The sequence below is a fragment of the Oryzias melastigma genome, linkage group LG16 (genome assembly GCF_002922805.2).
Source record: "Oryzias melastigma strain HK-1 linkage group LG16, ASM292280v2, whole genome shotgun sequence".
Taxonomy (NCBI): Eukaryota; Metazoa; Chordata; class Actinopteri; order Beloniformes; family Adrianichthyidae; genus Oryzias; species Oryzias melastigma.
Window position 1 is genome coordinate 5,131,541 of NC_050527.1, and position 23,550 is coordinate 5,155,090.

At 37.2% G+C, this 23,550-nt stretch overlaps 1 protein-coding gene across 6 annotated transcripts in view; it reads right to left on the reverse strand.

The window, feature by feature from the left end:
* grik5 (glutamate receptor, ionotropic, kainate 5) overlaps positions 1–23,550 on the reverse strand; it is a 115,316-nt gene that overhangs the window by 20,354 nt on the left and 71,412 nt on the right. For all 6 annotated transcript variants that reach the window (XR_002918777.2, XM_024267740.2, XM_024267739.2 and 3 more), the window contains 8 exons: positions 21,285–21,382; positions 20,922–21,087; positions 12,504–12,682; positions 10,434–10,487; positions 9,574–9,732; positions 9,124–9,276; positions 5,320–5,424; positions 2,164–2,271 (listed from right to left, as the gene is read on the reverse strand). Coding sequence is in view for 5 of the 6 variants with exons in the window: in XM_024267740.2 (XP_024123508.1) it covers positions 2,164–2,271; positions 5,320–5,424; positions 9,124–9,276; positions 9,574–9,732; positions 10,434–10,487; positions 12,504–12,682; positions 20,922–21,087; positions 21,285–21,382 (1,022 nt within the window). In the remaining variant the exon portion in view is untranslated. The remainder of the gene's footprint in view (positions 1–2,163; positions 2,272–5,319; positions 5,425–9,123; positions 9,277–9,573; positions 9,733–10,433; positions 10,488–12,503; positions 12,683–20,921; positions 21,088–21,284; positions 21,383–23,550) is intronic.

A 23,550-nucleotide genomic window follows, 5' to 3' on the forward strand; every position in this document is an offset into this window, starting at 1 on the left:
AAACCAGATTACGAAACTCAAAAATACTTTTTCTCCAGGAAAACCTGGTGAAGCAATTCCTGGAAATACAGTGTAACCAAGTAACACCGGGTAACTATGTCAGGAGTTATCTCCTTTTATCACTTGTTTCAAATTTGTTGTGACAAACACCCTTAAGTGCTCAGTTGTTGCTATGGTGTTTATTATCATTTATAAAGTTGAAACTTTGGAAAAAAATTTTTGCGTGATTTTAGCCTGTGTTTAAATCAGATAATAAAGGAGCCATTTCTTATTTCATACTTGCCATCTCAAATGTTTCATTCAAGCATAAAAACAGTTATCTCTACCTTTATGTTTTAAAAGAATAAAGTAAATACATCCCATAGACTTTACTCATAGCTATGCTTTAATTTATTTTAGCTTGAGGGTTCCTCATCCATAATTGCATAAAAGAATAGTATAATCTAAAATATTCATTAAGTAAAAATGTATTTTTTGTCTCTTGCTGGTCCCTTTTATCTTTGTTTCATCCCTGCAGAGAACTGGGGAGTTCTTTATTAGTGCCGATTCATACAATGAAAGCAAACTAAATTCTCAGTAATTACATGATAAATGTCAGAAAATTTCACTGTGAGACATTTGAGACGAGACTCTTTTATGAGGGGTTTCCAGTTTGAGTTTATCTTGACCAATACAGCTCACATGAAACCAGAATGTGCAAAGGATCAGAAAGCATGTTTTTAATCCATCTGGAGGGAATGTCCAGAACATTCAAATGTTTTCCAACAATGTGGTGGTCAAGAGGAGAAAAGAACAAACAGATTCAGACTAAAAGATCTCCAACTGACTATTATAGTACGGTAAATTGGTGAGGGACGCCAAGCCGTGCTGTCTCCAAGACTGCTTGACTTATCTCTGCCGTCTGTTTGAGGTATCACACCTGTAATGAAAATGCTTATTTTCATCTAAAATGTTTATGAAACCCCAAAAAAGATGTTTCTGTGCATCATTTAGATGCTGACATTTTGATTTTAGAAATTGTATCCTTTTTTTTAACCAGTTTATAGGTTTAATATTCATCTTAGAGCTTAAAAAAGCACAAGGATGAACCCGATACAGATAAATAAAGGTTGACTGAAGAAGAATAGTGATCATAAAGGAAAAGAAAACATAAGTGAATATAATCTTCTACAACCATATATATTTCTGGACTTACTCCACTGTTTTATTAACTAACCCTTTTCAATCATCTTTTCATCTATTCTAAAATCGCTCCCAGTGGTCTTTTTATTAAGATTTTGCCATTCTTAGCAAAAACTAAATATCATTTTCAAAGACATTGTTTCTGCAGAGCGGCTCATTAGAAATATCACTCTTGGAGTTGTGGGCGGTACTGTCTGGCACAGAGAAAACCCCGCCCCCTCATCTGTTTACACCCTCTCCAGCTAGCTTACAGCCCCTCACACCTTCAACCTGACATTGCTGGTGCAACAAAAATAGCGAGCATTATTAGAGCCATCCAGCCGTACAGTTTTCAACCAGATTCCAGCTCAGACGAGGAAAATGAGGACAAACATGGATCTATTTTCTGCAAGTGGATGAATGGAGCAAAGCAGGGAGTTTATGGTCTTTCATACTCCATTTTTTCAACTATCCCTGATTTATCACAATTCTAATAAAATAAATTCTCACAATTTTAAGCTTTATTTTTTTATATGTGTCCTCCGTCGTGGGAAAAATGCTTTGAGAACATCTTAAAAACACCTAAAAACATGATTTTTATTGACATACACATACATATTCTGGAAACAATTGAACTGTTTGCATAAAATGATCAACAGAATTAATCCATTGATTTTCTAGCTGGATCCTGACAGAAATCTGGCTCAGACTCGACTGAGAAAAAGCTGAGAATCAGCTGAAACGCGTGAAGCAGCTGCTGATGGGAAGCGGCGGCTGCATCGGCAACACACATCCAGCTGAAGGACAGATAGACATTATTAGAAGAACGGGATTCTGGGAATCCTGTGTTACCACTAACACATTGTTTTCAGGGCTCTGTCACTGCAGATGACAGCTACAGCGACAGTTAAATTACCAGAAACAGAGCAAATCATTGCATGAGCTGCAGCAGAACAAAAACAGCTCCGAGAGTGAGGACACTGACAGTTCCTCTGACCTTACCAGAATTGTTGTGACAATGAGGCTCTTGTTTGCCAGCGTTTCTGAGACATTAATATCCAGGCTGGTGGAGTTCATCGCTAAAGTGTTGTTGGAGTACCAGATCCCGATCTGAGAGAGAGAGAGAGGACGACGTCAGAGAAAATCAATGAATATTAATGGAACAGTTCAAAGAAAGCTACAAATAACATCAAGTCTTAATCCTTATGGTCTATTTCACCGTTCAACAGCTGCAATTCATAAATGTACTTGTAGTGGAGTGCATTCTTTAAAAAAAAAAAACCTTTCAGAGCAATAAACTGAGAACTACATGGCAACGAAGAAAATGAAAAGCTTTCCAGATGAGCAGTTTGATTGTCCTGTCACTTTCCTTTACTCACACCTTTCTTAAATTGCAGAACAGCATATTTATTTCAGTTTTATGGTTCCACTAAAGTCACCTAAGTACATAAGTGTGCGATTATGACCTCGCCTCTGTGCCGGGTGGATCAGCTGCTCACAGAGGCATTTCTTTTGGATATTACTCTTTCAGCAGGTCGACAGAGAGGTAATGGTTCCAGCGGACGGAATCGCAGCGTTTCTATGACATTCTTTATCCTGCCCCGACATTTAAGAGGGGGCCTTTTATCTGCCAGACGCCGCTGCCTGCCTACAGTGGGGATGTCACTGTACAAAGGGGTGGGCAGAGTTAAAATGTTAATTGCACAACAATAGCCTGCACTGAGTTAGAGTTTAGCCTTCAGATGCCGTCTTCTCTTTTATGTTTTGGTTCTCTGTGGCATGAAAGAGTGCTGACTGACCAAGAGCAGGTGACTGGGGTACAAAGAGAAAATGGATGAAGAGAAAATATTTTCTACAACCTTTAAAATCAAACATTTAAATGCAAAATAACATTTTTTTCTGATACTTACTGAAGCAAGGACAATAAAGAATACTTTTTATAAAAGGTAACACCTTACAATAAGAGTCCCTTTATTAGTGTCAGTTATTGCATTAATAAGTATTTACTATTAAATAATACACTTAGTAATTCAGAGTAATGCATGAAAGTGTCTGTTAGCATTTAACTGTTAAATAAAGCTTCATTACCCATTAACTAATGTTAATAAAGGGGTACCCTTGTTATAAAGTTTTGCCAAAAAATACATGCAAATTTCAAGATTTTTTCTTTTGGTCATCCATTTGTTTGACTATATTTGGCCAAACTATTTCTGGTCAAACATGAAATTAAAAATAAAGAGTCTGATAGATTTTACATTCCCACCTTTATGTTCAGAGCCAGTAAAGCCAAATAGGCCCCAAATGGTTAAATAGTGGGCAGAAAATTTGGGACCTCAATGGGTTTTTCAACAATTTCTGTGGTGGCCCCACCTGTGTTTGATCACAAGTAGTGTTTTAATTATGATTATGAAGATTTTTACCAAAATCCCACAACCTAAAGTCTTTAAAAAAAAAATTATGTTAATCTGAACCCTTTGTTTCCAAAATCTCCTCTGAGGGGGCGTGGCTTTTGGTACTGAGCTGAGCAGCTCCGCCCCCGTGTGATTATCATAGCTCTGTGTCTTGCAAGCGTAAATCTTCACCGCAGCTGCTACATCAAAATATCAATCAATATCTGTAATATCCAGCCTTGTGGTTCTGATCCGGATGTCAGCTCGGACAAGGAAGTGAAGATCTTCATGGTCTGAACTTCCTATAAAAAAAATCTTGATTCTTTCTCCTTTCAGTTCACCAAAGACTCTTTTAGCTAATTCTCTAATGTTTATTGACGTTGCTGTGATCAATACATTCAATCCATTGGTTTCTCAGAGCAGAGTTCTTGGGAAAATGATAAAATCTAACATCAAAACGGCGGCTCATCTAACTGCGGTCAAATAAGCCGCCGTTCACATCTTTGTGGTCAAATCAAGAACCTTCGTGGAATGTCTGGATTTTCCAGCGTTCTCAGTCCTGCTACCGTAAGTATTGTATGAAACTCGCACAAAAATCCAGCGACGGCTGATTTGACCACGGAAATGTGAACGGCGGCTCATTTAACCACAATGTGAAGATACCATCTTCTCTTCTCCAGAACCTGAACACGCTAGCCGGGCCAGATGAGGGGTTTAGTGCAATGGTTCATTAATTCAAACAGATAAATAATATAATATCATATTATCAAAAATCCACATTTTGCTGCTGCGCAGATGTTTTATCTACATTCACGTCAAAATTGTGATACATCAGAAAACCTATAAAAGTATTTAACTTTTTATTTGGCTGCTTTTGCTGTTTTTCAGCTTTTTCTTTGCATGCAAACATACTTTGAAAATCCTAATGACGTTCAGACATAGGAAAAGCCGAGCAAATGTTCCTACTTGCATTTGAAAAAAAAGACTGCATAAACTGCCTTTCAAGTCATTAAAAAAACAAGGAGAACCTAAAGCCGCATTCTTTAAAACTGTTCTGTGTTCCACAAGTAATAAGAATTCCACCCTTTGGGGCAAAAAGTTGTCAAGATCAATAAAGTCTATTTATTGTTTTGATCAACTTAATTTCTAATTAGAAGCAGAACAATAAATAAGCTGATAAAAATATCTTTTGAGTAAATCCAGCTCTACACAACATAAAAGGATAAATAAACTTAATTAATAATCTACAGAAATGTTTCACAAAATGGACAAGCAGAGATGTAAAACCCAATTAATTAGTGTCAATTTGTAATGCATATCAATCAAACCTAAGGTCTAAGGTGAACTATTTATTTCATGGTTTTATTCGTAAAGTAATTAACTTATTCTGTTTACTACATGGACAGTCCAAAGACGCGAAACACTGACTGGACCTGATAAGACAGACGCAGATTAGCAACCGTTATACCACAGCTTCAGAGCAGCTAATGTATTCCTGTTGCCCTCAGCTAGAATAAACGTTACACATATTTAGATGTGACACATGAGTCACATCTGCTGACATGCTACACTTAGGGGCTGTCAGGTGAAACACAAATCTGCTTCACAAAATGCAGGTCTTGTTACCACGAGAAGAGCGTGAGATGAGGTTGCCCTCAGTGTTAAACGCTTTCCCAGGCTCTGTGAAATCACACGGGTGACCTGCAACCAACCCAGAGCCTGAGGGCGCTGTGACCCGGTTGCTGCATGATTGCAGGTGACTCCTGACCTCTTTGTGGCCTCCTCTGTGTTTCTCCAGGATCCGCAGGGTGTAGTTGGTCCTTTGACCTTTGCTGTTGAACTCCACGCGCCCCGTCAGGCCATCGTATTCCACCTGTTCAGGAGAAGCAGAAGCAAGGAAGGGATGAAAAAAAGGAGATTACTTATACAGGGAAAATGAAACAAGACAAAATAACAAATAAAGTCTGAGCTATCTTTATAACGCAAGCATCCCATCACTGTCCACCTTCATCAAATGAACACAGCTAGCGTGATTGGGAGAAAAATTGAGGGTAAAAGTCAGCAGAAAACAATAGGACTGGTGGCTAAAGCTGGACGCGACAAGAATGATCAGTTTACAGATAAACCATGAGAAACTGACTGATGGAGAGGCTCAGACAGGGCAGAAGACAGAGACAACAGCTCTCTAATGAGATTCAGACCTGCACCTCACAGCTCTGCTCCGCCACTCCAACACCCAGGTGCTGACACACATTGTACTGCAGGAACTATGATGAATGGCAGAGTGTTGAAGATGGAGCACACCATGATGTTGACTAACAAAGACAGATGCCGGGCAGATGGGTCGCTGGCAATGAGAGAGAGGACTCGGGCTGCCTTGACAACAGGTCGTCGATGAGAAAAACAGATGACTAGAGATGGGAGATGAGAAAGAACGATAAGAGACAGAGGTTACATGCAACGTGGAATGAGGGTGACGCACTGTGTGGTTACATGTTTACATCGAGTCACTGGAAAAGCAAAAAATAAATGCAATTTTAGAATCGATTTGTCATTCCTGCAGATACAGAACACATCAGTCACTAATTTTTGACTTTTTCTTATCTTATCTAAGATTTGGCACAAATAAAACAGTACCTTTTGTCTGGAAAATTGTCTTAAATTTTTATTAAAAAGCATATAAATTAGTTTGCTGAGATATTTGCTCTTGTTGTTCTTTTGAAGTTACACATAAGACTTTCAATATATGTTTTGAAAACAAATATTTTGTGGTTTTCCACACTTTTTTTTTCAGACAGTTTTCTGTTTCTGTAGGATTTTATGTCTAGTGTGTAAAAACAACATTGAAAAATAACAAATTAAAAGTTCAAGACGCATAGGTGAGGTTTAACTGCCTAAAATGATACCAGGTTAGTCAACAAGTACTGTGTCAAATTGAAAATACAGAAGAAAAACCAAAAATAGACAAAAACTGAACTTTAGATCCTATAGGTTCCAATTAAGGGTTAAATAATATGAATATTTCTCCTATTATCTGTGCTACAATTGTTTATTTTATTAGCCAACAGTCCACAACAACAAAGCTTTAGTTTCAATTTAGCATAATTTAATTTCCCTTCAAGGATCAATAAAGCATTTCTAAGCTAAATTAAATAAAGCGACACACATGCTCATCTTTTACAGGCTTACAAACCCGATTGTACTTAAGACGTATTTTATGAGCTGATTGATTGAAAATATGAGCAAATTGATTTTCAGCCAGGAGTTAGGAAACTGTTTCAACCCTAATTTAAAATCCTGATTTAGGATCTTAAGTATTTTGTAACAAGCAATTTCCAGCATTATGGGATGATTGGAGAAAAGGGAGCTGGTTGATCAATAATAAAAGTGATTATTATCTACCGCCTCTCCTGATTTGCTGCAGGATCAATGAGCCTGATGCTACTCGCTGCTCAACCGAGTCTGCATTTTAGACAAAACAAATGCATTTATTTAAACTAAAACCAATAAATAGGTACCCATTTTTAAGTAATGTGTATTGACATAAAAAAGTCTGTCTGCTAGGGATATAAGTTTGCAGATGCCTTGAAATTTGATAATCATCAGTTATTAGAAAAGTTAGGCTGTACCGTTTAATTTTGTGCAGCTTTAGCAATAAAAACCTAATGATCTTTTCATTATTCTTGTTTAAATGTTAACTTTCTTCATAAATATTGATAAAAAGACAGCAATAGGAAAAAAGTGATGAGCTAAATACATTGTTTGTTTTCTTGCAGTGAGCCTTTTGCAGTAATTAAAAACTGCATTCATGAGCATCTCAGTTTTAAAACTAAACGAATCTCAAGGCCACAAAAGATTTTTTTGAAGACATTAAAAAAACATCTGATTAGTGATTTTGTGTTTCACAGTAATTATAGTTATTTGTCCTTGGTTTGCAAGTTCTTTGGTCATTTATTTGTTTGAAAAAGATCTGCCTGTTTTACAAATTAGGCCGCATTAGTGTCTAGAACCCTTTAGTTTGATTAAAACCCGAGCTTTGTTCTACTGACCCATTAAAAAAAAATTGTAAAAATCAAATGTTTATTCAGGAGATTAAAGAAATATTTAGTCATTTAGGTGTTCTGTTAAGTTATGAGTATTTGATGCTTCGCCTCACTAATCATCTGCACTCTCTACGCCTGGAGGATCAAACCAAGAAGTGAGTGAAGTTTTAAACTAAATATTTTTGATTTATATAAGTTTTTCTAATGAAAATAAAAACATAATCTGAATACGCTTATGTTTCATGTCTGGTATTTGATTTATACTAATGTTTTTCCAAAGAAAAATAATCCTCATGTGTAACTTGATTTTTTTTTGCTTTCTTTTAACTTTTGATTATTGATTTGCATATGCTATGATAAAGTCTAAAATATTGTTATAACTACTTACATAGTCGCGTGATTCATTGGTACTCCTGATGACCTGAATCTGTGTTGTTGAATCAAGTTATGAACCGGACAATGATAATTCATGAAAAGGAAATGGTAAGGTCGACCCAGGGTGGGGTTATATAAGTTTGCTTCCTCCCACTCCCTTGAAACAATCTATAATTTGATGCCTAGTTATCTTTTGTCGGACTTATCTTATACGGATGTAAACCTCTGTTGATTGTACTTCACCTGGATTTTTCTTCTGGCTTTGGTTACTAGAAATAAACCATTTCAATTCAGTTAAATTTAATTCAATTTAAAGAAAAAATGCGAATTTTCTTTTAAGGAATTGTGAAATACTTACAATTTTTGCAAGTTAAAGACCTATAGACAAAAAAAGCACATATTTATGTTTCTTCTGATAAAAAAACACCTTATTGAAGTAGATTTAATTTAATCCCAGAATGCATCACTGAACCAAAAATAGTTCACTTACGTTATTTTGGTTTTAGCCATTTTGAAATGCAAAAAGTCTGATTGTGGTTTACATTCTGTATTTAGAATCATTTTTTCTAATGTCAAAGCCCTTCTGCAAGTAAAAAAAAAAGCTGTGTAATTTCATGTTTTTTATGGCTTTGAACAAAAATGAGACTTTAAATAATGTTTAATAATTGTTCTGTTTTCCTTTTCCCTCATCTAAATATATTTCTATTAAGAAAACCACATCAAAACTTTATAAAAAAAACCTTTTAGCCCATTTGGATATTTTTTAAGCTGGTGGAGACATAAGCACATTTGTTATAAAACATTAAAATGACAGCTTTTGAGATTGCACTATAAAAAGTAAAACATTGGATCACTTATCAAAAGTTGTGTAATTTGTTACATTTAAAATTATTCGTTTTTATTACATTGAGGATCTAAAAATTAAACTAATGATTTTAAATGTAACAAATTACACAACTATTGTTAATTGATCCAATGTTTCACTTTTTCAGTGTAGATCATTTTTTACTGTTTCTCATCACACTAGAAATGCATCCCGATCCATCATCATGCTACACTGTGTGTGTGAGTGTGTGTGTGTTCACATATATGCCGCATAAGTTAACATATTTTGTCAAACATTCAGCAGGCATGCACGCTCATGAAGCATTTACCATCCGCAGATAGTTCATGAGGCTGGTCCCGTGTTGCCAGATCTGAGGTGAGGTGCAGCTCAGTGGCTTCACTCCAATTTCCTGGCTGCGGTTCAATTCCCTCACCGCCCCCACCACCACGTGCACCGCATCGAACATCAGCGCCGAGGAGAGCTGTGGAAGGAAATTATGTACAGGAGATACGGAGAGAGAAGAATGCAGAAAGTAATGAAGACGGAGATGCAAGCAAATATGATTGGAAGCGATAACAAGGATGGATGGGGAGGCAGGAAAAGGAAAAGACAAAAGGGATGTTGGGAATGAGTAAACAAGTGGGAAGGGGCCGTAGATGGATACATTAACACTTATTAAAAACAAACCAAAGACTTTTTTCATCTCCATTATTGGTAAATGATTTAGAGGGATTTATAAAACATTTTACTTCTAATAATTCACATCCATGATACTAACCGCTGGGCCGGGATACGTTAGATCACAACCCTCTCTCCAGGACAGGTTCAGGCTCCTGATGAACTCCAGGTAGAAGGGGTGTGTGGTGTTAAACATAGAGAAACCAACAATGTTGGATTGCTCATCCACTATGTCATCAAGCCTCAAGAGAGGAAAGTCCTGGAAAAAAAGCAGCAGAGGAGGATTTGGGTGTTTGCAGAGAGAAAGAGGAAATTCAAGTGAGTGACAACGTTGACACAGTATCTGGGAAAGATAAATAACTGTGCAAAGACTGGAGCAATAAAGGGAAATATGGGCTGCTGGGAGGGAAACATCTAATATTTGACACAGAGAGGCGGAAGAAAGGATAAGGTTTGCTGAGAAGGCGGAGGGTGGGGGGCCATGCAGGGAACAAGAAAGGCTGAAATAACTCAAGTAGCGTTTCAAACCGATGTGCATAAAAGTGCACCTGAAAGAACACATCAGAGGGCAAACACAGAAAAAAAATAAATCAGATATGAAATGACACATTTATTCAAATGCTAAAAGGTGATGAGAGCCCTGCACATCAAAAGGCAGATTAAAGGAGAGGAAGTGTAGAGAAGGTGGAGGTTGGCAAAAGCAAAAGCAAAAACACGCCGTTGTCACCTTCACACATCCCTTCCTTAAACAACATGTTTGTCTCTCAGATCTGCTCCTCCCTGTATTCCCTCTTTCATCTCCTCAAACTTTTTCCTCGTTACCTCTGTTCTCCTCCCCTTATCGAACCGCTCCTCCGCCTCGACACCTCGGCTCGCGCCAAGACAGAGGAGGAGGAGGAGCAGGAAGGTGGAACATGTGAAAATGATGGAGAGGAAGGTGAAGAACCGCCGTTCTCTTACCATGGTGGTGAGGATGTACTTATAAAAAGCGGATGTCATCCCCAGCTCCGATGCCTGTCGGACACAGAGAAAAGAAGAAATAAAATAAAGAGGAGGCAGGTGGAGGCATGGGAGTGAAGAGAGAAGGAGATTGATGGAATGAGAAAGAGGACAAAGTTAATGGAGACAGTCAAAGAACAAAACAAGGGAGGCTTAATCACAGAGCTTACTGAACATTTTGTTGAGGGCAGACGGCCACTCCACCAGAACACATCCCATTCCAACTGTCTGACTGAGCCGGCTAATGGAATTAAAATGAACAAGAACATCTGCGTCCCATCAAGGTTAGAGATGTTCTTTTGTCAACAGTTTTCAGAGGAGTGTGAGTGACACGCACAGCAATTTCTAGGCCCATCGTGATAATTGCTATGCGTGCTTATTTGACAATAAAGTGAAAAGGCGTTTTTATGGGCTCCATGTCCAATTTGTTTACATAAGTGACTCAGATCTTTAGGTTTATTTTGGCACTCTGTGCTGCTCGTTTCCATCCAGCGTCAGTCAGCCTGCTCTCTCCTTCAGTGCCGGATGATGCTCACTCACACCTCACAGAGTGCAGGAGTAAATTAACCAGCTGAGGGGTGGAAAGTGAGTCGATGGAAGGGAAAAGTTTCCTGCCGGCTGCACAATTCCAGAAGGAAATCCCTCAGCTTTGGTGTAGGAATATTCTTTTATTGGAGCTGAATGCTGAAAAGGACCAACACCATGAGTGAGAAGAAGACTGAACGATTCTCTCAGCCAAGAAACGAACAGCTGGACTCTCCGCTCATCTCTCTACTCCTGCAGACAAGCTGCTATTAGGGAAGATTTTTTGCACAATGATCCAAAAATGAGCTCAACAGTGCCAAATTAAATGCAATTAGGAATACTGTCGCTTGTAAATATAGTCAAATAAATGCAATGTTTTTAACTCTAATGAAAAGTTTCATCATAATTTGCAGTAGAAATCCATTTCTTGGACAGCTATTCTAGTCTTAGTTTATCACTATGGACATGCATAGCAGGACACATAATCTCTGCTGTCGCTTATTGCATTCTGCACAGCCGAAAGAGGGACGGACACAATGACGGGAAGTCGCTTTGGCCGGCTTAACCCTAGAACACGTTCACTATAAAAAGTTACACCATCACTTCTGCTGGGTCATTTTTGCCTGATATAATACACCCAATGAAAAGTATTTGTCATAAAAAAATGATAGAGTAGTTTTATTTTATTTTCAACTGTAGTATATGTACCGAAATGCAAAATAATAGCACGACGATCCAAAAAATATGATCGAAAATGACTGAAAAATTAGAAATTTGAAGAAAAAAAAGCTTAAAAAAATGATAGTGTAGACTTAGTCTTTAGTACACCCATTCCTGAGACATGTAAGCGTTAACCCACAGACCCATGACACTCATAAAAACGCAACATATTGAAGATAATTTAAATTATTGGGGGGAAAAAAATCACCCAGCGAGAGTGCTCTGGGGTTAAGCGGCTTTCATGACTCTTAGTTCAATATTCATCCGTTTATTTCTAGCACCCATTTATTGTAAAACTATGAAAATGATCAACTCAAATATGGATTCAGGTGTGAAATCAAGTAAAAAAAAATCTGATTTATTTAGGATATTTGTATTTTTTTTCCATTTCAGCTCTGAGTTTAGATACATTTTTTACTAAATTTGCTGAAATTATCTATTAATGGTCTATTAATATCAATAAAATACCACTCAATGTGACTTTTTTTTACAATTTATATCAACTTTATATTTTATTCAAACAGATTTATATAATATTATTTCCTGTTTAGCATTAAAAACAATAAATATAAACATTTTGCAATAACAAAAATGCTATCTGTGGAACATTTAGGAGGTGGTTTGATGTATTTACATTATATTAAGACCTGAGAAGCACAACTGATATGAGCCACTTCTCAACGGTGAATTTCCCGATGACTCCCTCTGTTTGCTCTGTGCACAAGTATCTTAAAACCAAACATGTGTGGGTGGTTCTCAAAAACATATTGACGTTTCAGACCTGACCTTTTTCAGGATGAGATAGGACACTGAAGCATTGGCGTCTATGATGATGGTGGCTACTTTGTCGTCACGGATCTCCTTGAGGAGCGGCGTGGGGTCCAGGTTGTCGTCCAGCATCCTGATCGACAGCGTCTCCCGTGAGATGAGGAAACGGCGGACCAGTTCCTCCAGCCTCAGCAGGCCTGCATGGGGGGAGGAGCAGAGCAGATCCAAAGCTGGAGATCAGTGATGAGATCAGTCAACATGGTTCAAACTCCAACTTAAATAATCTGCAAGGACAGAAGAAACCGTCTGTGATTCCTGGACATATATTGGTTTGATTTTTGCCAAGCAGAGTCGATGGTTTGTCTGAATCCTCTGAAAATTAGAAATCTCTTAATAGAGGACTCAAAGCATGAGTTTTGTAGAGAAATCTCTCAGAAGATTTCAATCTTTCTTTAAAAAAAGTATATGAAGGATGAGAAGGATTTTAATGTTTGATTTAGGGATTGGGATCAGTTGCTAATTTCAATGGATCCAATGTTATCTGATTCCATCAGGCCAGACGAGTTCTTTAATTTATGTTGAAGATATTCTGCATCTTTTGATTAGAACCTTTATTCTGAAAACCCATAAAGATATATCCAACATTTTCAAAGATGAGGATTGATCTTGTATGATATGATCAAGTAAGTGAGCCATGCTTGCATATTATATATTTTGAAGCAACAAGGCCAGATTAAAGGTGATTTTAGGGTTTTTCTTGCGTGGTCCGTCACACTAAAAGATTAATAAAATTACCACAAATGAACCACAAATTACCGCTTTTTGCAGTTGATTCTATCACTGCATCATCTATCTATTTACGTAGATATGTGAGATATTTCTGTGAAACTAAATTTTTATCAACAATTCCTGATGCCTTAAAATTGCAAAAATACAGATACATCATATTGTTATGTGTACAATTGTACATATGTTTATACTTTTAACATATGGAGGTCAGATAAGTCATATTTATGAGTTTAAATGCAAAAAGGGTTAAATGTGTCAAATAAACTGCAGTACTGTTGTTATTTTTGTAGCTGTTTAATTAAAACGATTTAATTACAAGTCTAAGTTACTGTTACTGAAGAAGCAAAATCTATTTAAACTTTTTGGAAATTAAATTTCCCCAAAATCTTAACTAATTCTTATTCTTCCAATTCTAAATCATCCCATAAAGTTAAAAAAGGCACATAAAATATATATTAATTTAGAAGCACAAAGTATAACACATTAATTTCACCTTTGGGGAAGTTGTGAAAGGGCGTTTTGCAGAATATTTTTCTGTAGATTTAAATATTTAACAATAATCAAGGAATCTTTGTAGCACAGTCTGTCCCCTGTTCCTATGCAACAGATATGTGTAACTTTTTTCAAACTGCACTGACTTAAAGGAAAACATTTATCTGTTAAACTTTGGAAGATACTGCATAATCCCCAACTATAAACATTTATTGAACCCGCAAAACGTTTGAAGTTTGTTCTTAGAATAAAAAAATAAAAACCTACAGAGCCCCTAAAGGGGAACTGAAATAAAAAAAAAAAAATGAAGCAAAAAAATAATGATTCTGGTTACTTTTTGTTGCACACCAGATAGTAATTGGTGCTCTCCAGATGATATCTGGTGCGCACTAGATAGTAAATGTTTTTTTTTTTTATTTTTTTCTAAAAATTAAAATACTTTTTTTTTCTTGTTACTAGCTAGTGCGCACCAGATAGGAACCAGCTTTATTTAACTTAAATTTTGGGGGGAAAATTTGTTTTTTTATTTATTTATTTTTATTTTTATTAACTTCAATGTCCCTTTAGGTGCTCCGTAAAAATGAGTTCAAAAAAGTCTAAAAATATTTTATAACGCAAATACTTTGAATAAAAAGCCGCGAAGCCCAATTAGCAACTACGAAGTCAAAAGTTTGATATATTTTTTACTGTAGGCATTTTTTTTTTCTTAATACAAATACAAACTGTTCAAATTATAATGTTTGTATTTAAAATAAATTTGCAAACTTGGCACAAAAAAAGTTTATGCTTTTGCTTTTCAATGAACCCAACTGCTATCTAAGACCAAACTTAACTCGATAAAGTAAATCAAAATCAAGTTTTATTATTTAAATTGTTTCTAAAATAAAATAAATCTACACAAATATCTTTAAGATTTGTCTTCATCAAATGTTGCTCTGAAGATGACAGAGAAGCAGGTCCGTCTAAGACTCTGCTGCCCGGGTCGGACCCTCAGGCGTGTATACACCCGTGTCCTCTGCAGATCTGTCTGTAAACGTGTGCAGAGGAGTGGCTGTGCTGCATGGGCATCCCTGAAAGATTTACATTTTCATCTCTGAATTAATGCTGCTTTCACAAAAATGTAAATTACCCTCCAGTACAAAGCACAGACTCTGACTGGATGATTGTTTTCAGTTTTGGTCTGGAGCACACAGCATCCATCTGCCTTTGGTGGAGACAGATTCTGCCTCTCAACTTTCACAGCACCCATTTATAAAACCATCATTGTTTTACTTCGAGATAATTTTCCTGAGTTGATAGCCTGAGCTGCAGCAATGGGTGTACAGATCAAATAAAACTCAGAATAATAATTTCAAAGGAGAAAAAATGCAAAGTAAATGCAGGACTGACAGCTTTGTTGATATTGTTTTACTTCTTGGATTTCTTTAAACTTTCCATGACGTCTTCATGAGAATGGCTGGGATAAAATGGATCTCATAAGTGACTCTTAAACTTTTAAAACGGGTTCAGGCGTCGTTCAGGGTTTATGGATGCCATCAACACATCATTACAGTTCCTGACATCTGTTAAAGTAATGGTTGTGCCTTCAAAAGCATGTTCTTGATTTTTTTTTTTTTTTTCAAACTCCTTTAAGTCCAAAAACCAAAAAACAAATGGAATTGTTTTGAAGGAAACTAATGTTGATATGAGCAAAGTTATAAGCTGCTTCAGGTGAACTCATCCAGAAAATAGGCTAAAGCAGCGTCTACTGACGCTTCCTTGACATCACGCGAGGACAAAACCTGCATTAGGAAGGAGACAGTTGCTTGATGACTGTAATTTCAGAGTAAAACACCTCTGGCTATGTAAATAAGTGATGAATTAGACATCTGGTGGACAGAGTGGAAGAACATAGCAACAAAAGGTAGAAGGCAGTGCTTCTGGCAGGAGAAAGCCTCTGTAAGCAGCGGGGTAATTACTGAACCAGGCCAAAACTTTAATTAGTTTAAGGAAGGAGAGGAGAAAGGGAAAAAAATCAATGTACGGTGCAGATTCCTCCCTTCCCCTCTCCCCTTTCACACATTTTTCCTGTCTCACTCACATAAGCTCTAACCTCTCTATCACTCATGTCTTGAGCTCCTTGCTCCAGTTATCTCTCCCAGCTTTTATCTATCGTACCCCTATGCTGCTACCGCCTCCTCCCGCTTCCGCTTCCTTTAAATCCTCATCCGTCTCTTGGAAACGGCGTAATAGCATAAGCTAGTTCTGACCAAGGCTCAGGTGAAGAAAGGTGTGTGAGACGTAGTCGGAAATCTTTGACGAGCATGTGTGTGGCGTTTTTAGCATGTTCTTCTGGCAATTTTGTCAATAATATTTTTTTTTATTTTTTCAAATTGTTTTAAATCAGGAGTATAATTGGAAAAAAATGCTTGTATAGATGTGAAGTAGCCTTCAAAAAATAAATATTTATTGAAATAAACTGGAAAATATATAAAAATACATATATTAAGTTCAAGTTTTATTAATTTTCATTGCCCCTTAAAATGATCTCATTTGAACAAGCACATTAAAGGTTTAAAAACAAAAAAAGCTCAAATGTTAAAACAATCAAAAATAAAAAAAATATATAGATAAATTACATTAAAACCAAATAAAAACACACCAGGAGGGTCGCATGCCTTGTTAAAAGCCTGGTGATAAAACTAGGTTTTAAGAAGTTTATTTTAAATTGACAGTGAGGATGCCTGTCAAATATTTCAATATATCAGAAACTTCCTCATGTGTTTTAAAATACATTTATTTTATTGATTCACATATTTAAAATCCATTGGCGTCCAAATTAACTTTACGCCATAATTGTTTGTATGTGTGTTGATTTTTTTTCAGTAGGGAGGATCTCCAAATAAGATTTTGCAACCTACATTTCTTCTTATAAAGAGATGGATGGATGACATATGGCTATGTAATAATCTATACAACTTAAATATTATTCCTTGTAATAATAAACTATTATTTGTACCACCAAATAAAATAAAACTAGCTATTTATTTGCAGCATATATAACAACATATAGGTCTAGGTATATTATGTTTTATATTAAGAAATATTACTTATGGGTCATAAGTATCTATACATAGGAAAAAATAAACATTCTATATTAAACTAGTTTTTGTTATTTATATAATGTTAAGTTGGGGATGTGAGGGGCTGTAAGCTAGAAGAAGAGCATGTAAATTAAGGTATGATGGGAAATAAGCTCAGGCTGACTCCCCACCAGTGGTCCCGCGCCCAACTCAGAGGTGAATTTCTATTGAATTACTTACGCTTTACAGAGTATGTACTAGAAAATGACAGTTTTTTTTTTAAATTTGGGCTAAAAACCGCATAATTATAAATTAAATACCACTGGGAACACTTTGGAAATAGATCAAAATCAGAGTGGGAGTTTAAATTATTATCTTCTACAATATACTTCATTATTATGCGTATGCAGAGCCTGTCATAAAGAACTTTCCTCTCACTTTGCATGCCTCAACGGCAAAAACTAAAGACAGAACTTTTGTCGTTCCACTGGGACGACAGTAATGGTAATCGTATGTCCACCCTCAGCATCGACACCGCGGAGCATCACGCATACATTCAATCAAGTATCCCTGCACACTCTCCCTCATGGGCAGACTGCATCCTCAGGGGACATTATGGACATGCACTCCTGCACTCAACACATGCACATGTTCAAAGAAAGTGTAGTGAGCTCACAGCGGAAAAAAAACATCCAAATACACACACATCGTGCCACACACACCCACACAGTGGTTCAGAGTGCGGAACAAGCCTGTTGAGTGGCAGTTAGCACCTACTCGGCAGCCATGGCAACTAGCTTCACGGCGATAGATAGCACAGCCAAGTGGGTCAGAGTCTTTGAGTGCGATAACCTTGTAAAGATCACCTTACAGCCAGATACATTACATCCAAACGTAATTCTCGGCTTCTCCGCCGGTAAACGCTGCATATTTTTCCGCCCAGACAGTAACTATCAGCTATCTGCTCCTTTTAATTCTTCAGAGAGGAGAGGACTATAAGACACGGCTCTTATCTTCAACCATTCAACTGCAGATCAGAAGTGAAAAGGATGTGTGATGCCATTTCAAAGCTCTTTCAGCTCAATAAAATGACAAGTCCTCAAGGAATTCAGCTTTGTTTTAGGAAACTGCAACAGGGCTGCTGACTGCAGGGAGGTAATAAAAGTCTGGTCAGACAAGTAATCTTTGAAAAACACGCAGTCTATCTACAGTGTGCTTTTTTTGGCCACATAGTTGCAGTTTTCAGATTAAAGTCCCAGTTTTTTCTCACAGAAGAAGGTTCCATTTCCTGTCAAATATTCACAAATATCACCACACAACTAAAATCTGCATTTTTTTCTTCCTGTCACTGAAAAAAGAGAAACATAAAAGCAGCTTCGCCCATTTTCAAATCGAGAAAGAACGTTGCCTCCAACCACCCGCAAATGCCCCATAATGCTAAAGCTCTCTGAGCGCCTGACAAGCTAAATCAAGTGTTTCCAAAGTTCATCTGCTGCTGGAAAGCATTTAAAACGTGAACTTTCCTTTAACTGCTTTGACCTTAGAGTTGTGCAAGGGGGTCAGTGGGTCTGTTGGCTTGCTGGGCAGAAGAGCTTAAGGAGAAGGCTGGGAACAGGGACCTCTGCCCAGAACGTGACTACCATGACCCATAAAAGCAGCAGAAAGATGATGGATGAAAAGATTTTTTTTAATTTTTTTTTTTTATGATAAGGCGAAAAAAAAGAACTCAAAGCTGGAGTCTAATGCTTATTCGGGCTTGTATTTGAAGCAATTCAAGACACACGTGATGTGAAAAAAACCTTGACAAGTTCATGTAGCCACTTTATCTGCAGACAGAAAGGGTAAAACTGTAGAAAAATGAAATGAATGAATCCACAAGTAGTTATATTATAAAGGTTATGTGCAGCTGGAACAATGTGTGGAGGTTTTGAGTGCGATAACTCAGCATTGATAAGCTTATAAAAGACAGCAGGGCTGTCGTTAACAGGGACGGGGCACAAGAAAAGATGGAAGGGTTTGGGCTGAAGCACAATCTGCAGCAAAAACTCAAATGTTAAAGATGAAAAAACACAAAAGCAAAAATATGATATTTTTAATAAATTTGGCTTTTCATCACTAATGCTCACAAATACAACTGCTGCTGTACGATGCAGTAGAACCTTCAAGATTCCATTCCACCGCCCGATTTTTGGAAAATCGTTGGCATGATCATGAATGTAGATGTAAGGTGAACGTCAGGCATGCAAAATGGCTTTTTATATTCTCCCATTCCAGCTGGCACTTATATGGGCAGCCGTCGTCCGGAGACATTCACACATCACCCAGTCGGAGCTGCTGCCGGGCAGTGATCCAGCTGCCGCCCAATTTCATAATGTCGTCTTCCCCGCCTGTCAGCGCAACCTCAAAATGTGCCCAGGAGGCCACTGACCGATGTCAGCTTTCAGAGTAAAATCTTCTGGTCACTTTTTATTTTTTTAAACCTCCACAGCCACCTTCCAAATTTGCTAAAAAAAAAACTTGCATTTAGGTTGCCACGTGGTGATATGTGTAACTGTAGTCTAAAAAGACAAAGTTAGAAAAAAAAATTGTAATTAAGATTAACTTGTATGCATACAATGCAAACAAGTCTAAATAATAATTCACTGTTCTACATGTGGTGATGTCACTTCCAAATATGGAGAATTTTTGACCTCTGACTGTTCTGCAGTTCAATTTTTTTGCTTTTCTCATATAAAGAAAACTGTATGGTTTTCTGATTTTTATTAAGTTCATTTTTGTCCTCGATTTTGTTTTTTTTTCTTTGAGTTAAAAAAAAAAACACTTGAATGTTAAAAGAGAGTTAAGTAGATTTTTCTCACAGGTCGACATAATGTAGGCGTGAATCATTAACCTAGATGTGCTACAAAACATGTAAACCAGAGTGTGAATGGAGTATTACATCGTGTAAAAACCATGACTGGAATGTTGTGTAATTTAGAAAAATGGTTTATTTTAGAATTCATGCACAGACGCTGTGTTGGAACATGAGTAATAAACAGAGAGGCTGCATCGTGAGTCTGATTCTAAACTGTGACAGCAGACAGAACTTTATGACCAGACTGTCAAAAATGAGTGTACAGCAGTGCCAAACAGTCATCACTGCCCAAGCAGCAGGAATCTGCCAAAACCGGAGCATCGGTGCGCACACACATTCACACAAACCACACAAACAAGCTTTTAGGAAAGATTTTTCTTAATCACAGGCAGGTACATTTAAGTTCCATCACATAACTAGGTTTTGGTAAAATTGTGTTCTTTGGAGTCATTTTTTTCTTTTGATAGAGAAAAATTATGATGAAAAATCCAAACTTTTAGTCCTATAAAATTGACTGTTTACTTGGTTACTTAAATACTAGCAGTATTATGATCTATAGATAGTTTTATAACAAATTAGTATAAAAACTTCTGCCAACCAGTCCTGCTGATTGTATTTAGAGCTAAAGCTCAGTGGCCTTGTAGTAGAGTGTCTATATGACTGGATGGTTGTGAGTTCAAATCCAAGGCCGAGTCATACCAAAAACTCTACATTTAGGGGTTGGATTGGGGGGTTAAATCACCAAATGATTGCAGAAAGGAGCTGGGTCTGCAGCTCACCACTCCCCCCAGGGATAGGTCAAATCGGGAGAACAAATTTCAAACAATTTCACTTTACAACTGAATTGAGGCTTGATCAATGGAATAGCTCACCTGCAACATTTCGAAATCTCAAAGACTTATTGAAAAACTTTAAAAAAGGGAGTTGGTTTTATATGCTTGAATACCTATCGTCACAAGTTTGTGTTTGGAAATATCAGACAGGAACAAAAATATTTACACATTTGTGAAAATATCTCAATTTTCCAAGAAGTTTTTAATACCAAGTTTTTTTTTAACAAATTGGATGTATTCATACAGTTACTTTGTAGTAGTTTTTTTCTGGAACTGAGTAACATTAACAAAAAGGAAAGCTCTTTGCAACTTTTGGATTCCCCCCCTCGCCTCAGATAAATGTCCATGGATCCAACACACAGCAGCTCAGTGCCATCACAGTGGATTGGGCAGCTTGTGTACTCACACTCGGCCTTTGCGCAGACCAGGCTAGCAGAGGGGTAGCTGAAGGAGCGCAAGATGGCCCCAATGGCCAGACTCAGGTCCTCGTTGCTGGGGTACAGGGTGACTGAGGCAAAGCGAAGGTATGGCAAGCGGGGAGTCTCCTCTGGACCAATTTTTACATGAGGAATCTGTAAGGTGAGGAGGAGGGCAAGGGAAATAAATACTTTAACAACTTAAAAAAAGGGGAAAATCCAGAAAAATCACGGTAGTTGATTGCATGAGAGGTACTTTAAAAAGCAAGAACTGCAGTTCCGTACAGTGAGTGGGGACAGGAGTACATAAAAAGACAAGAAATGCATAGGTGCACGCACTTGCAGATGATTACCTCTTTCTCACCACAAATATGGCTGACTGTCGAGCCAGAGGCGGGGCTGGAGGCAGGACCGATCACGGAGACGACACCTTTGGGTAGAATCTGACACACTGAAAGAGAGAGGAGAATAAAAAGTGAAGATCTCCACTGCCACGACAGCAGTAAGAGAAAGGAGAAATAACACCCAAAATAATGACTTCAGTTTAACCACAGCACAGTCTGTCTCATTATAATCTCATTGACTTTGTGAGAAGGACCACAAGAAAGCATCTGTGGCGCGGTTAGCTGTTATTCACTTGTTTACATTACAGTTATTCAGTGCAACCGTCATTTTAATGGCTGGACTGACAGAACACATTTTAATAGCTGCTAACTGCTCCTATGCTTGACAAAAAGACCAGCTGGAAGCTGCAGATCAGCAGACTCACACAAGCCTGCACGACACCAAAGAAATGTAACGTCCATGGAAATTCACATTTTTAATTTCCTGCTGAAATATATTTATTCTACAGTCATCAGAGAGCAGAAACAGAATAGAGCTGAGGCCATCATTGTTCCATTTTAATGGTTTTGACCATTATAGTCAGTGTAGAACTGAACTGTCATGAGATTGTCTCTGAGATGACAAACCCTTTATGTGAGATATTAACAACTTAAACGTAGTAGTTAAACTTAAGCAGAAGAATCATTAGCTTAAAAGTTGTTAGCAAACTTCTGACTAATGTGTGTGTGAGGGGGGGGGGTCAGACCATTGACTGTATAAGACAACTGAACTTCCATTCCACCCTGATGTTAACCCAAAGGAACCCCTGGTGACATCAGTGTGACAGTCATTTTATTCAAATAAAACAAAATTTTCACAATAAAATACCACAATTGACAAATGTGATCATGTTTTTGTGTCTAAACAGACTATGGAGATGAAAATAAACACACACAAAAAACAAACAAACATACACACAGGCCTCCAAATAACCACAGCTGAGCAGAAGCGCCTGTCGACTGTCGTGGAAAAATAAGTGGCTGGTATGTGCTAGAGGTTAAGTGAATACGGCGCTCACTCTGCCCACAAACCGCTTCGCAGCTCTTCCGCGTCCAGTGTGAACCAGCCGCAATCCTCTTTTTTTCCATTATATTTTTGTTGTAGTTATAAAATAACTCAATATTATATACTCATTTATTAATGGCTCAATAAAAATATGTGGTCTCACATCAAACTCTCCCGTTTTCAGTGGAAGGGGTGTGGCCTTCTATCATGCTCACTCCTGATTGGAGAAAGTAATTGCCATAGAGATATAGCCTGACCGACCTAAAAACCAATCACTGCTTACTAATGATGTCTAGTTCCAACATGCTGACCTCCATAACCCCAAAAATGGCGACTGAATTGATTCAATTTTGTTGGACCTTGAAGATGTCATACTCACTCTGTCCAGTTCTCATATACAGTCACTGGATCTGACATGAAAGTGAAAAAAAGATTAATAAAAAAGAAGTAGAATAAAAGGGAATAAATTAAATCTTTTTGTCATAATGGAGTCACTAGGAAGCACTTAGTGAAGTCAGGACAAAAAGGAAACACTTCTAGACAGCATTGATTTTGTGCTGGCTTCTCTTAAATAAAAGAAAAATCCAAAATCAACAAACTGTTTCACACAGTCTCATTTTAGGACCATTTTATGACAACGAGGACTTTTAGAAAACAAAAGCAGAAGTCCTTTTAAACAACAAACAGTCTGAGTTTATGAAGGACTAGTTCAATCTGGAGGATTTTGCTCGTTCATTTCTCAACATTTTGTCCAAGGATGCTAAAAAAATAAGCCTCGTCTCTGAATCCTAATAGACTAAAAGATCTGTCGCTGTTAATTAATAAACACACAACTATTATAGTTAAGGTCATTACAAGGCAAAATAAAATGTCATATTTGGCAGAGTCCTGGGAGTATTTTAGTACAATTTCTCAGAACCCCAAAAATCTTTGACACAATTTTTGTCATCATTTTGAAATATCACCAAAAGCATTTATCCTGAGCACTCACTCAAAAGCTTCCTTATCTTTTCTGTTTAAAACTACCCGTTCCATGTGTTCTTTACTTATGAAGTGCTTTCAGAATAGAAACTATAACAATAAATAAAAGATAAAGAGTTAGTATTTCCCAGCACATCTTCATATTTACTACTGTTTGGGCTGCTGATAGTCTCTGAAATTAATTTTATCTACTTTAGAAATATGGAGTCTCGAAAGAGCCAGAATGAAATAAATATATACACCATTAAA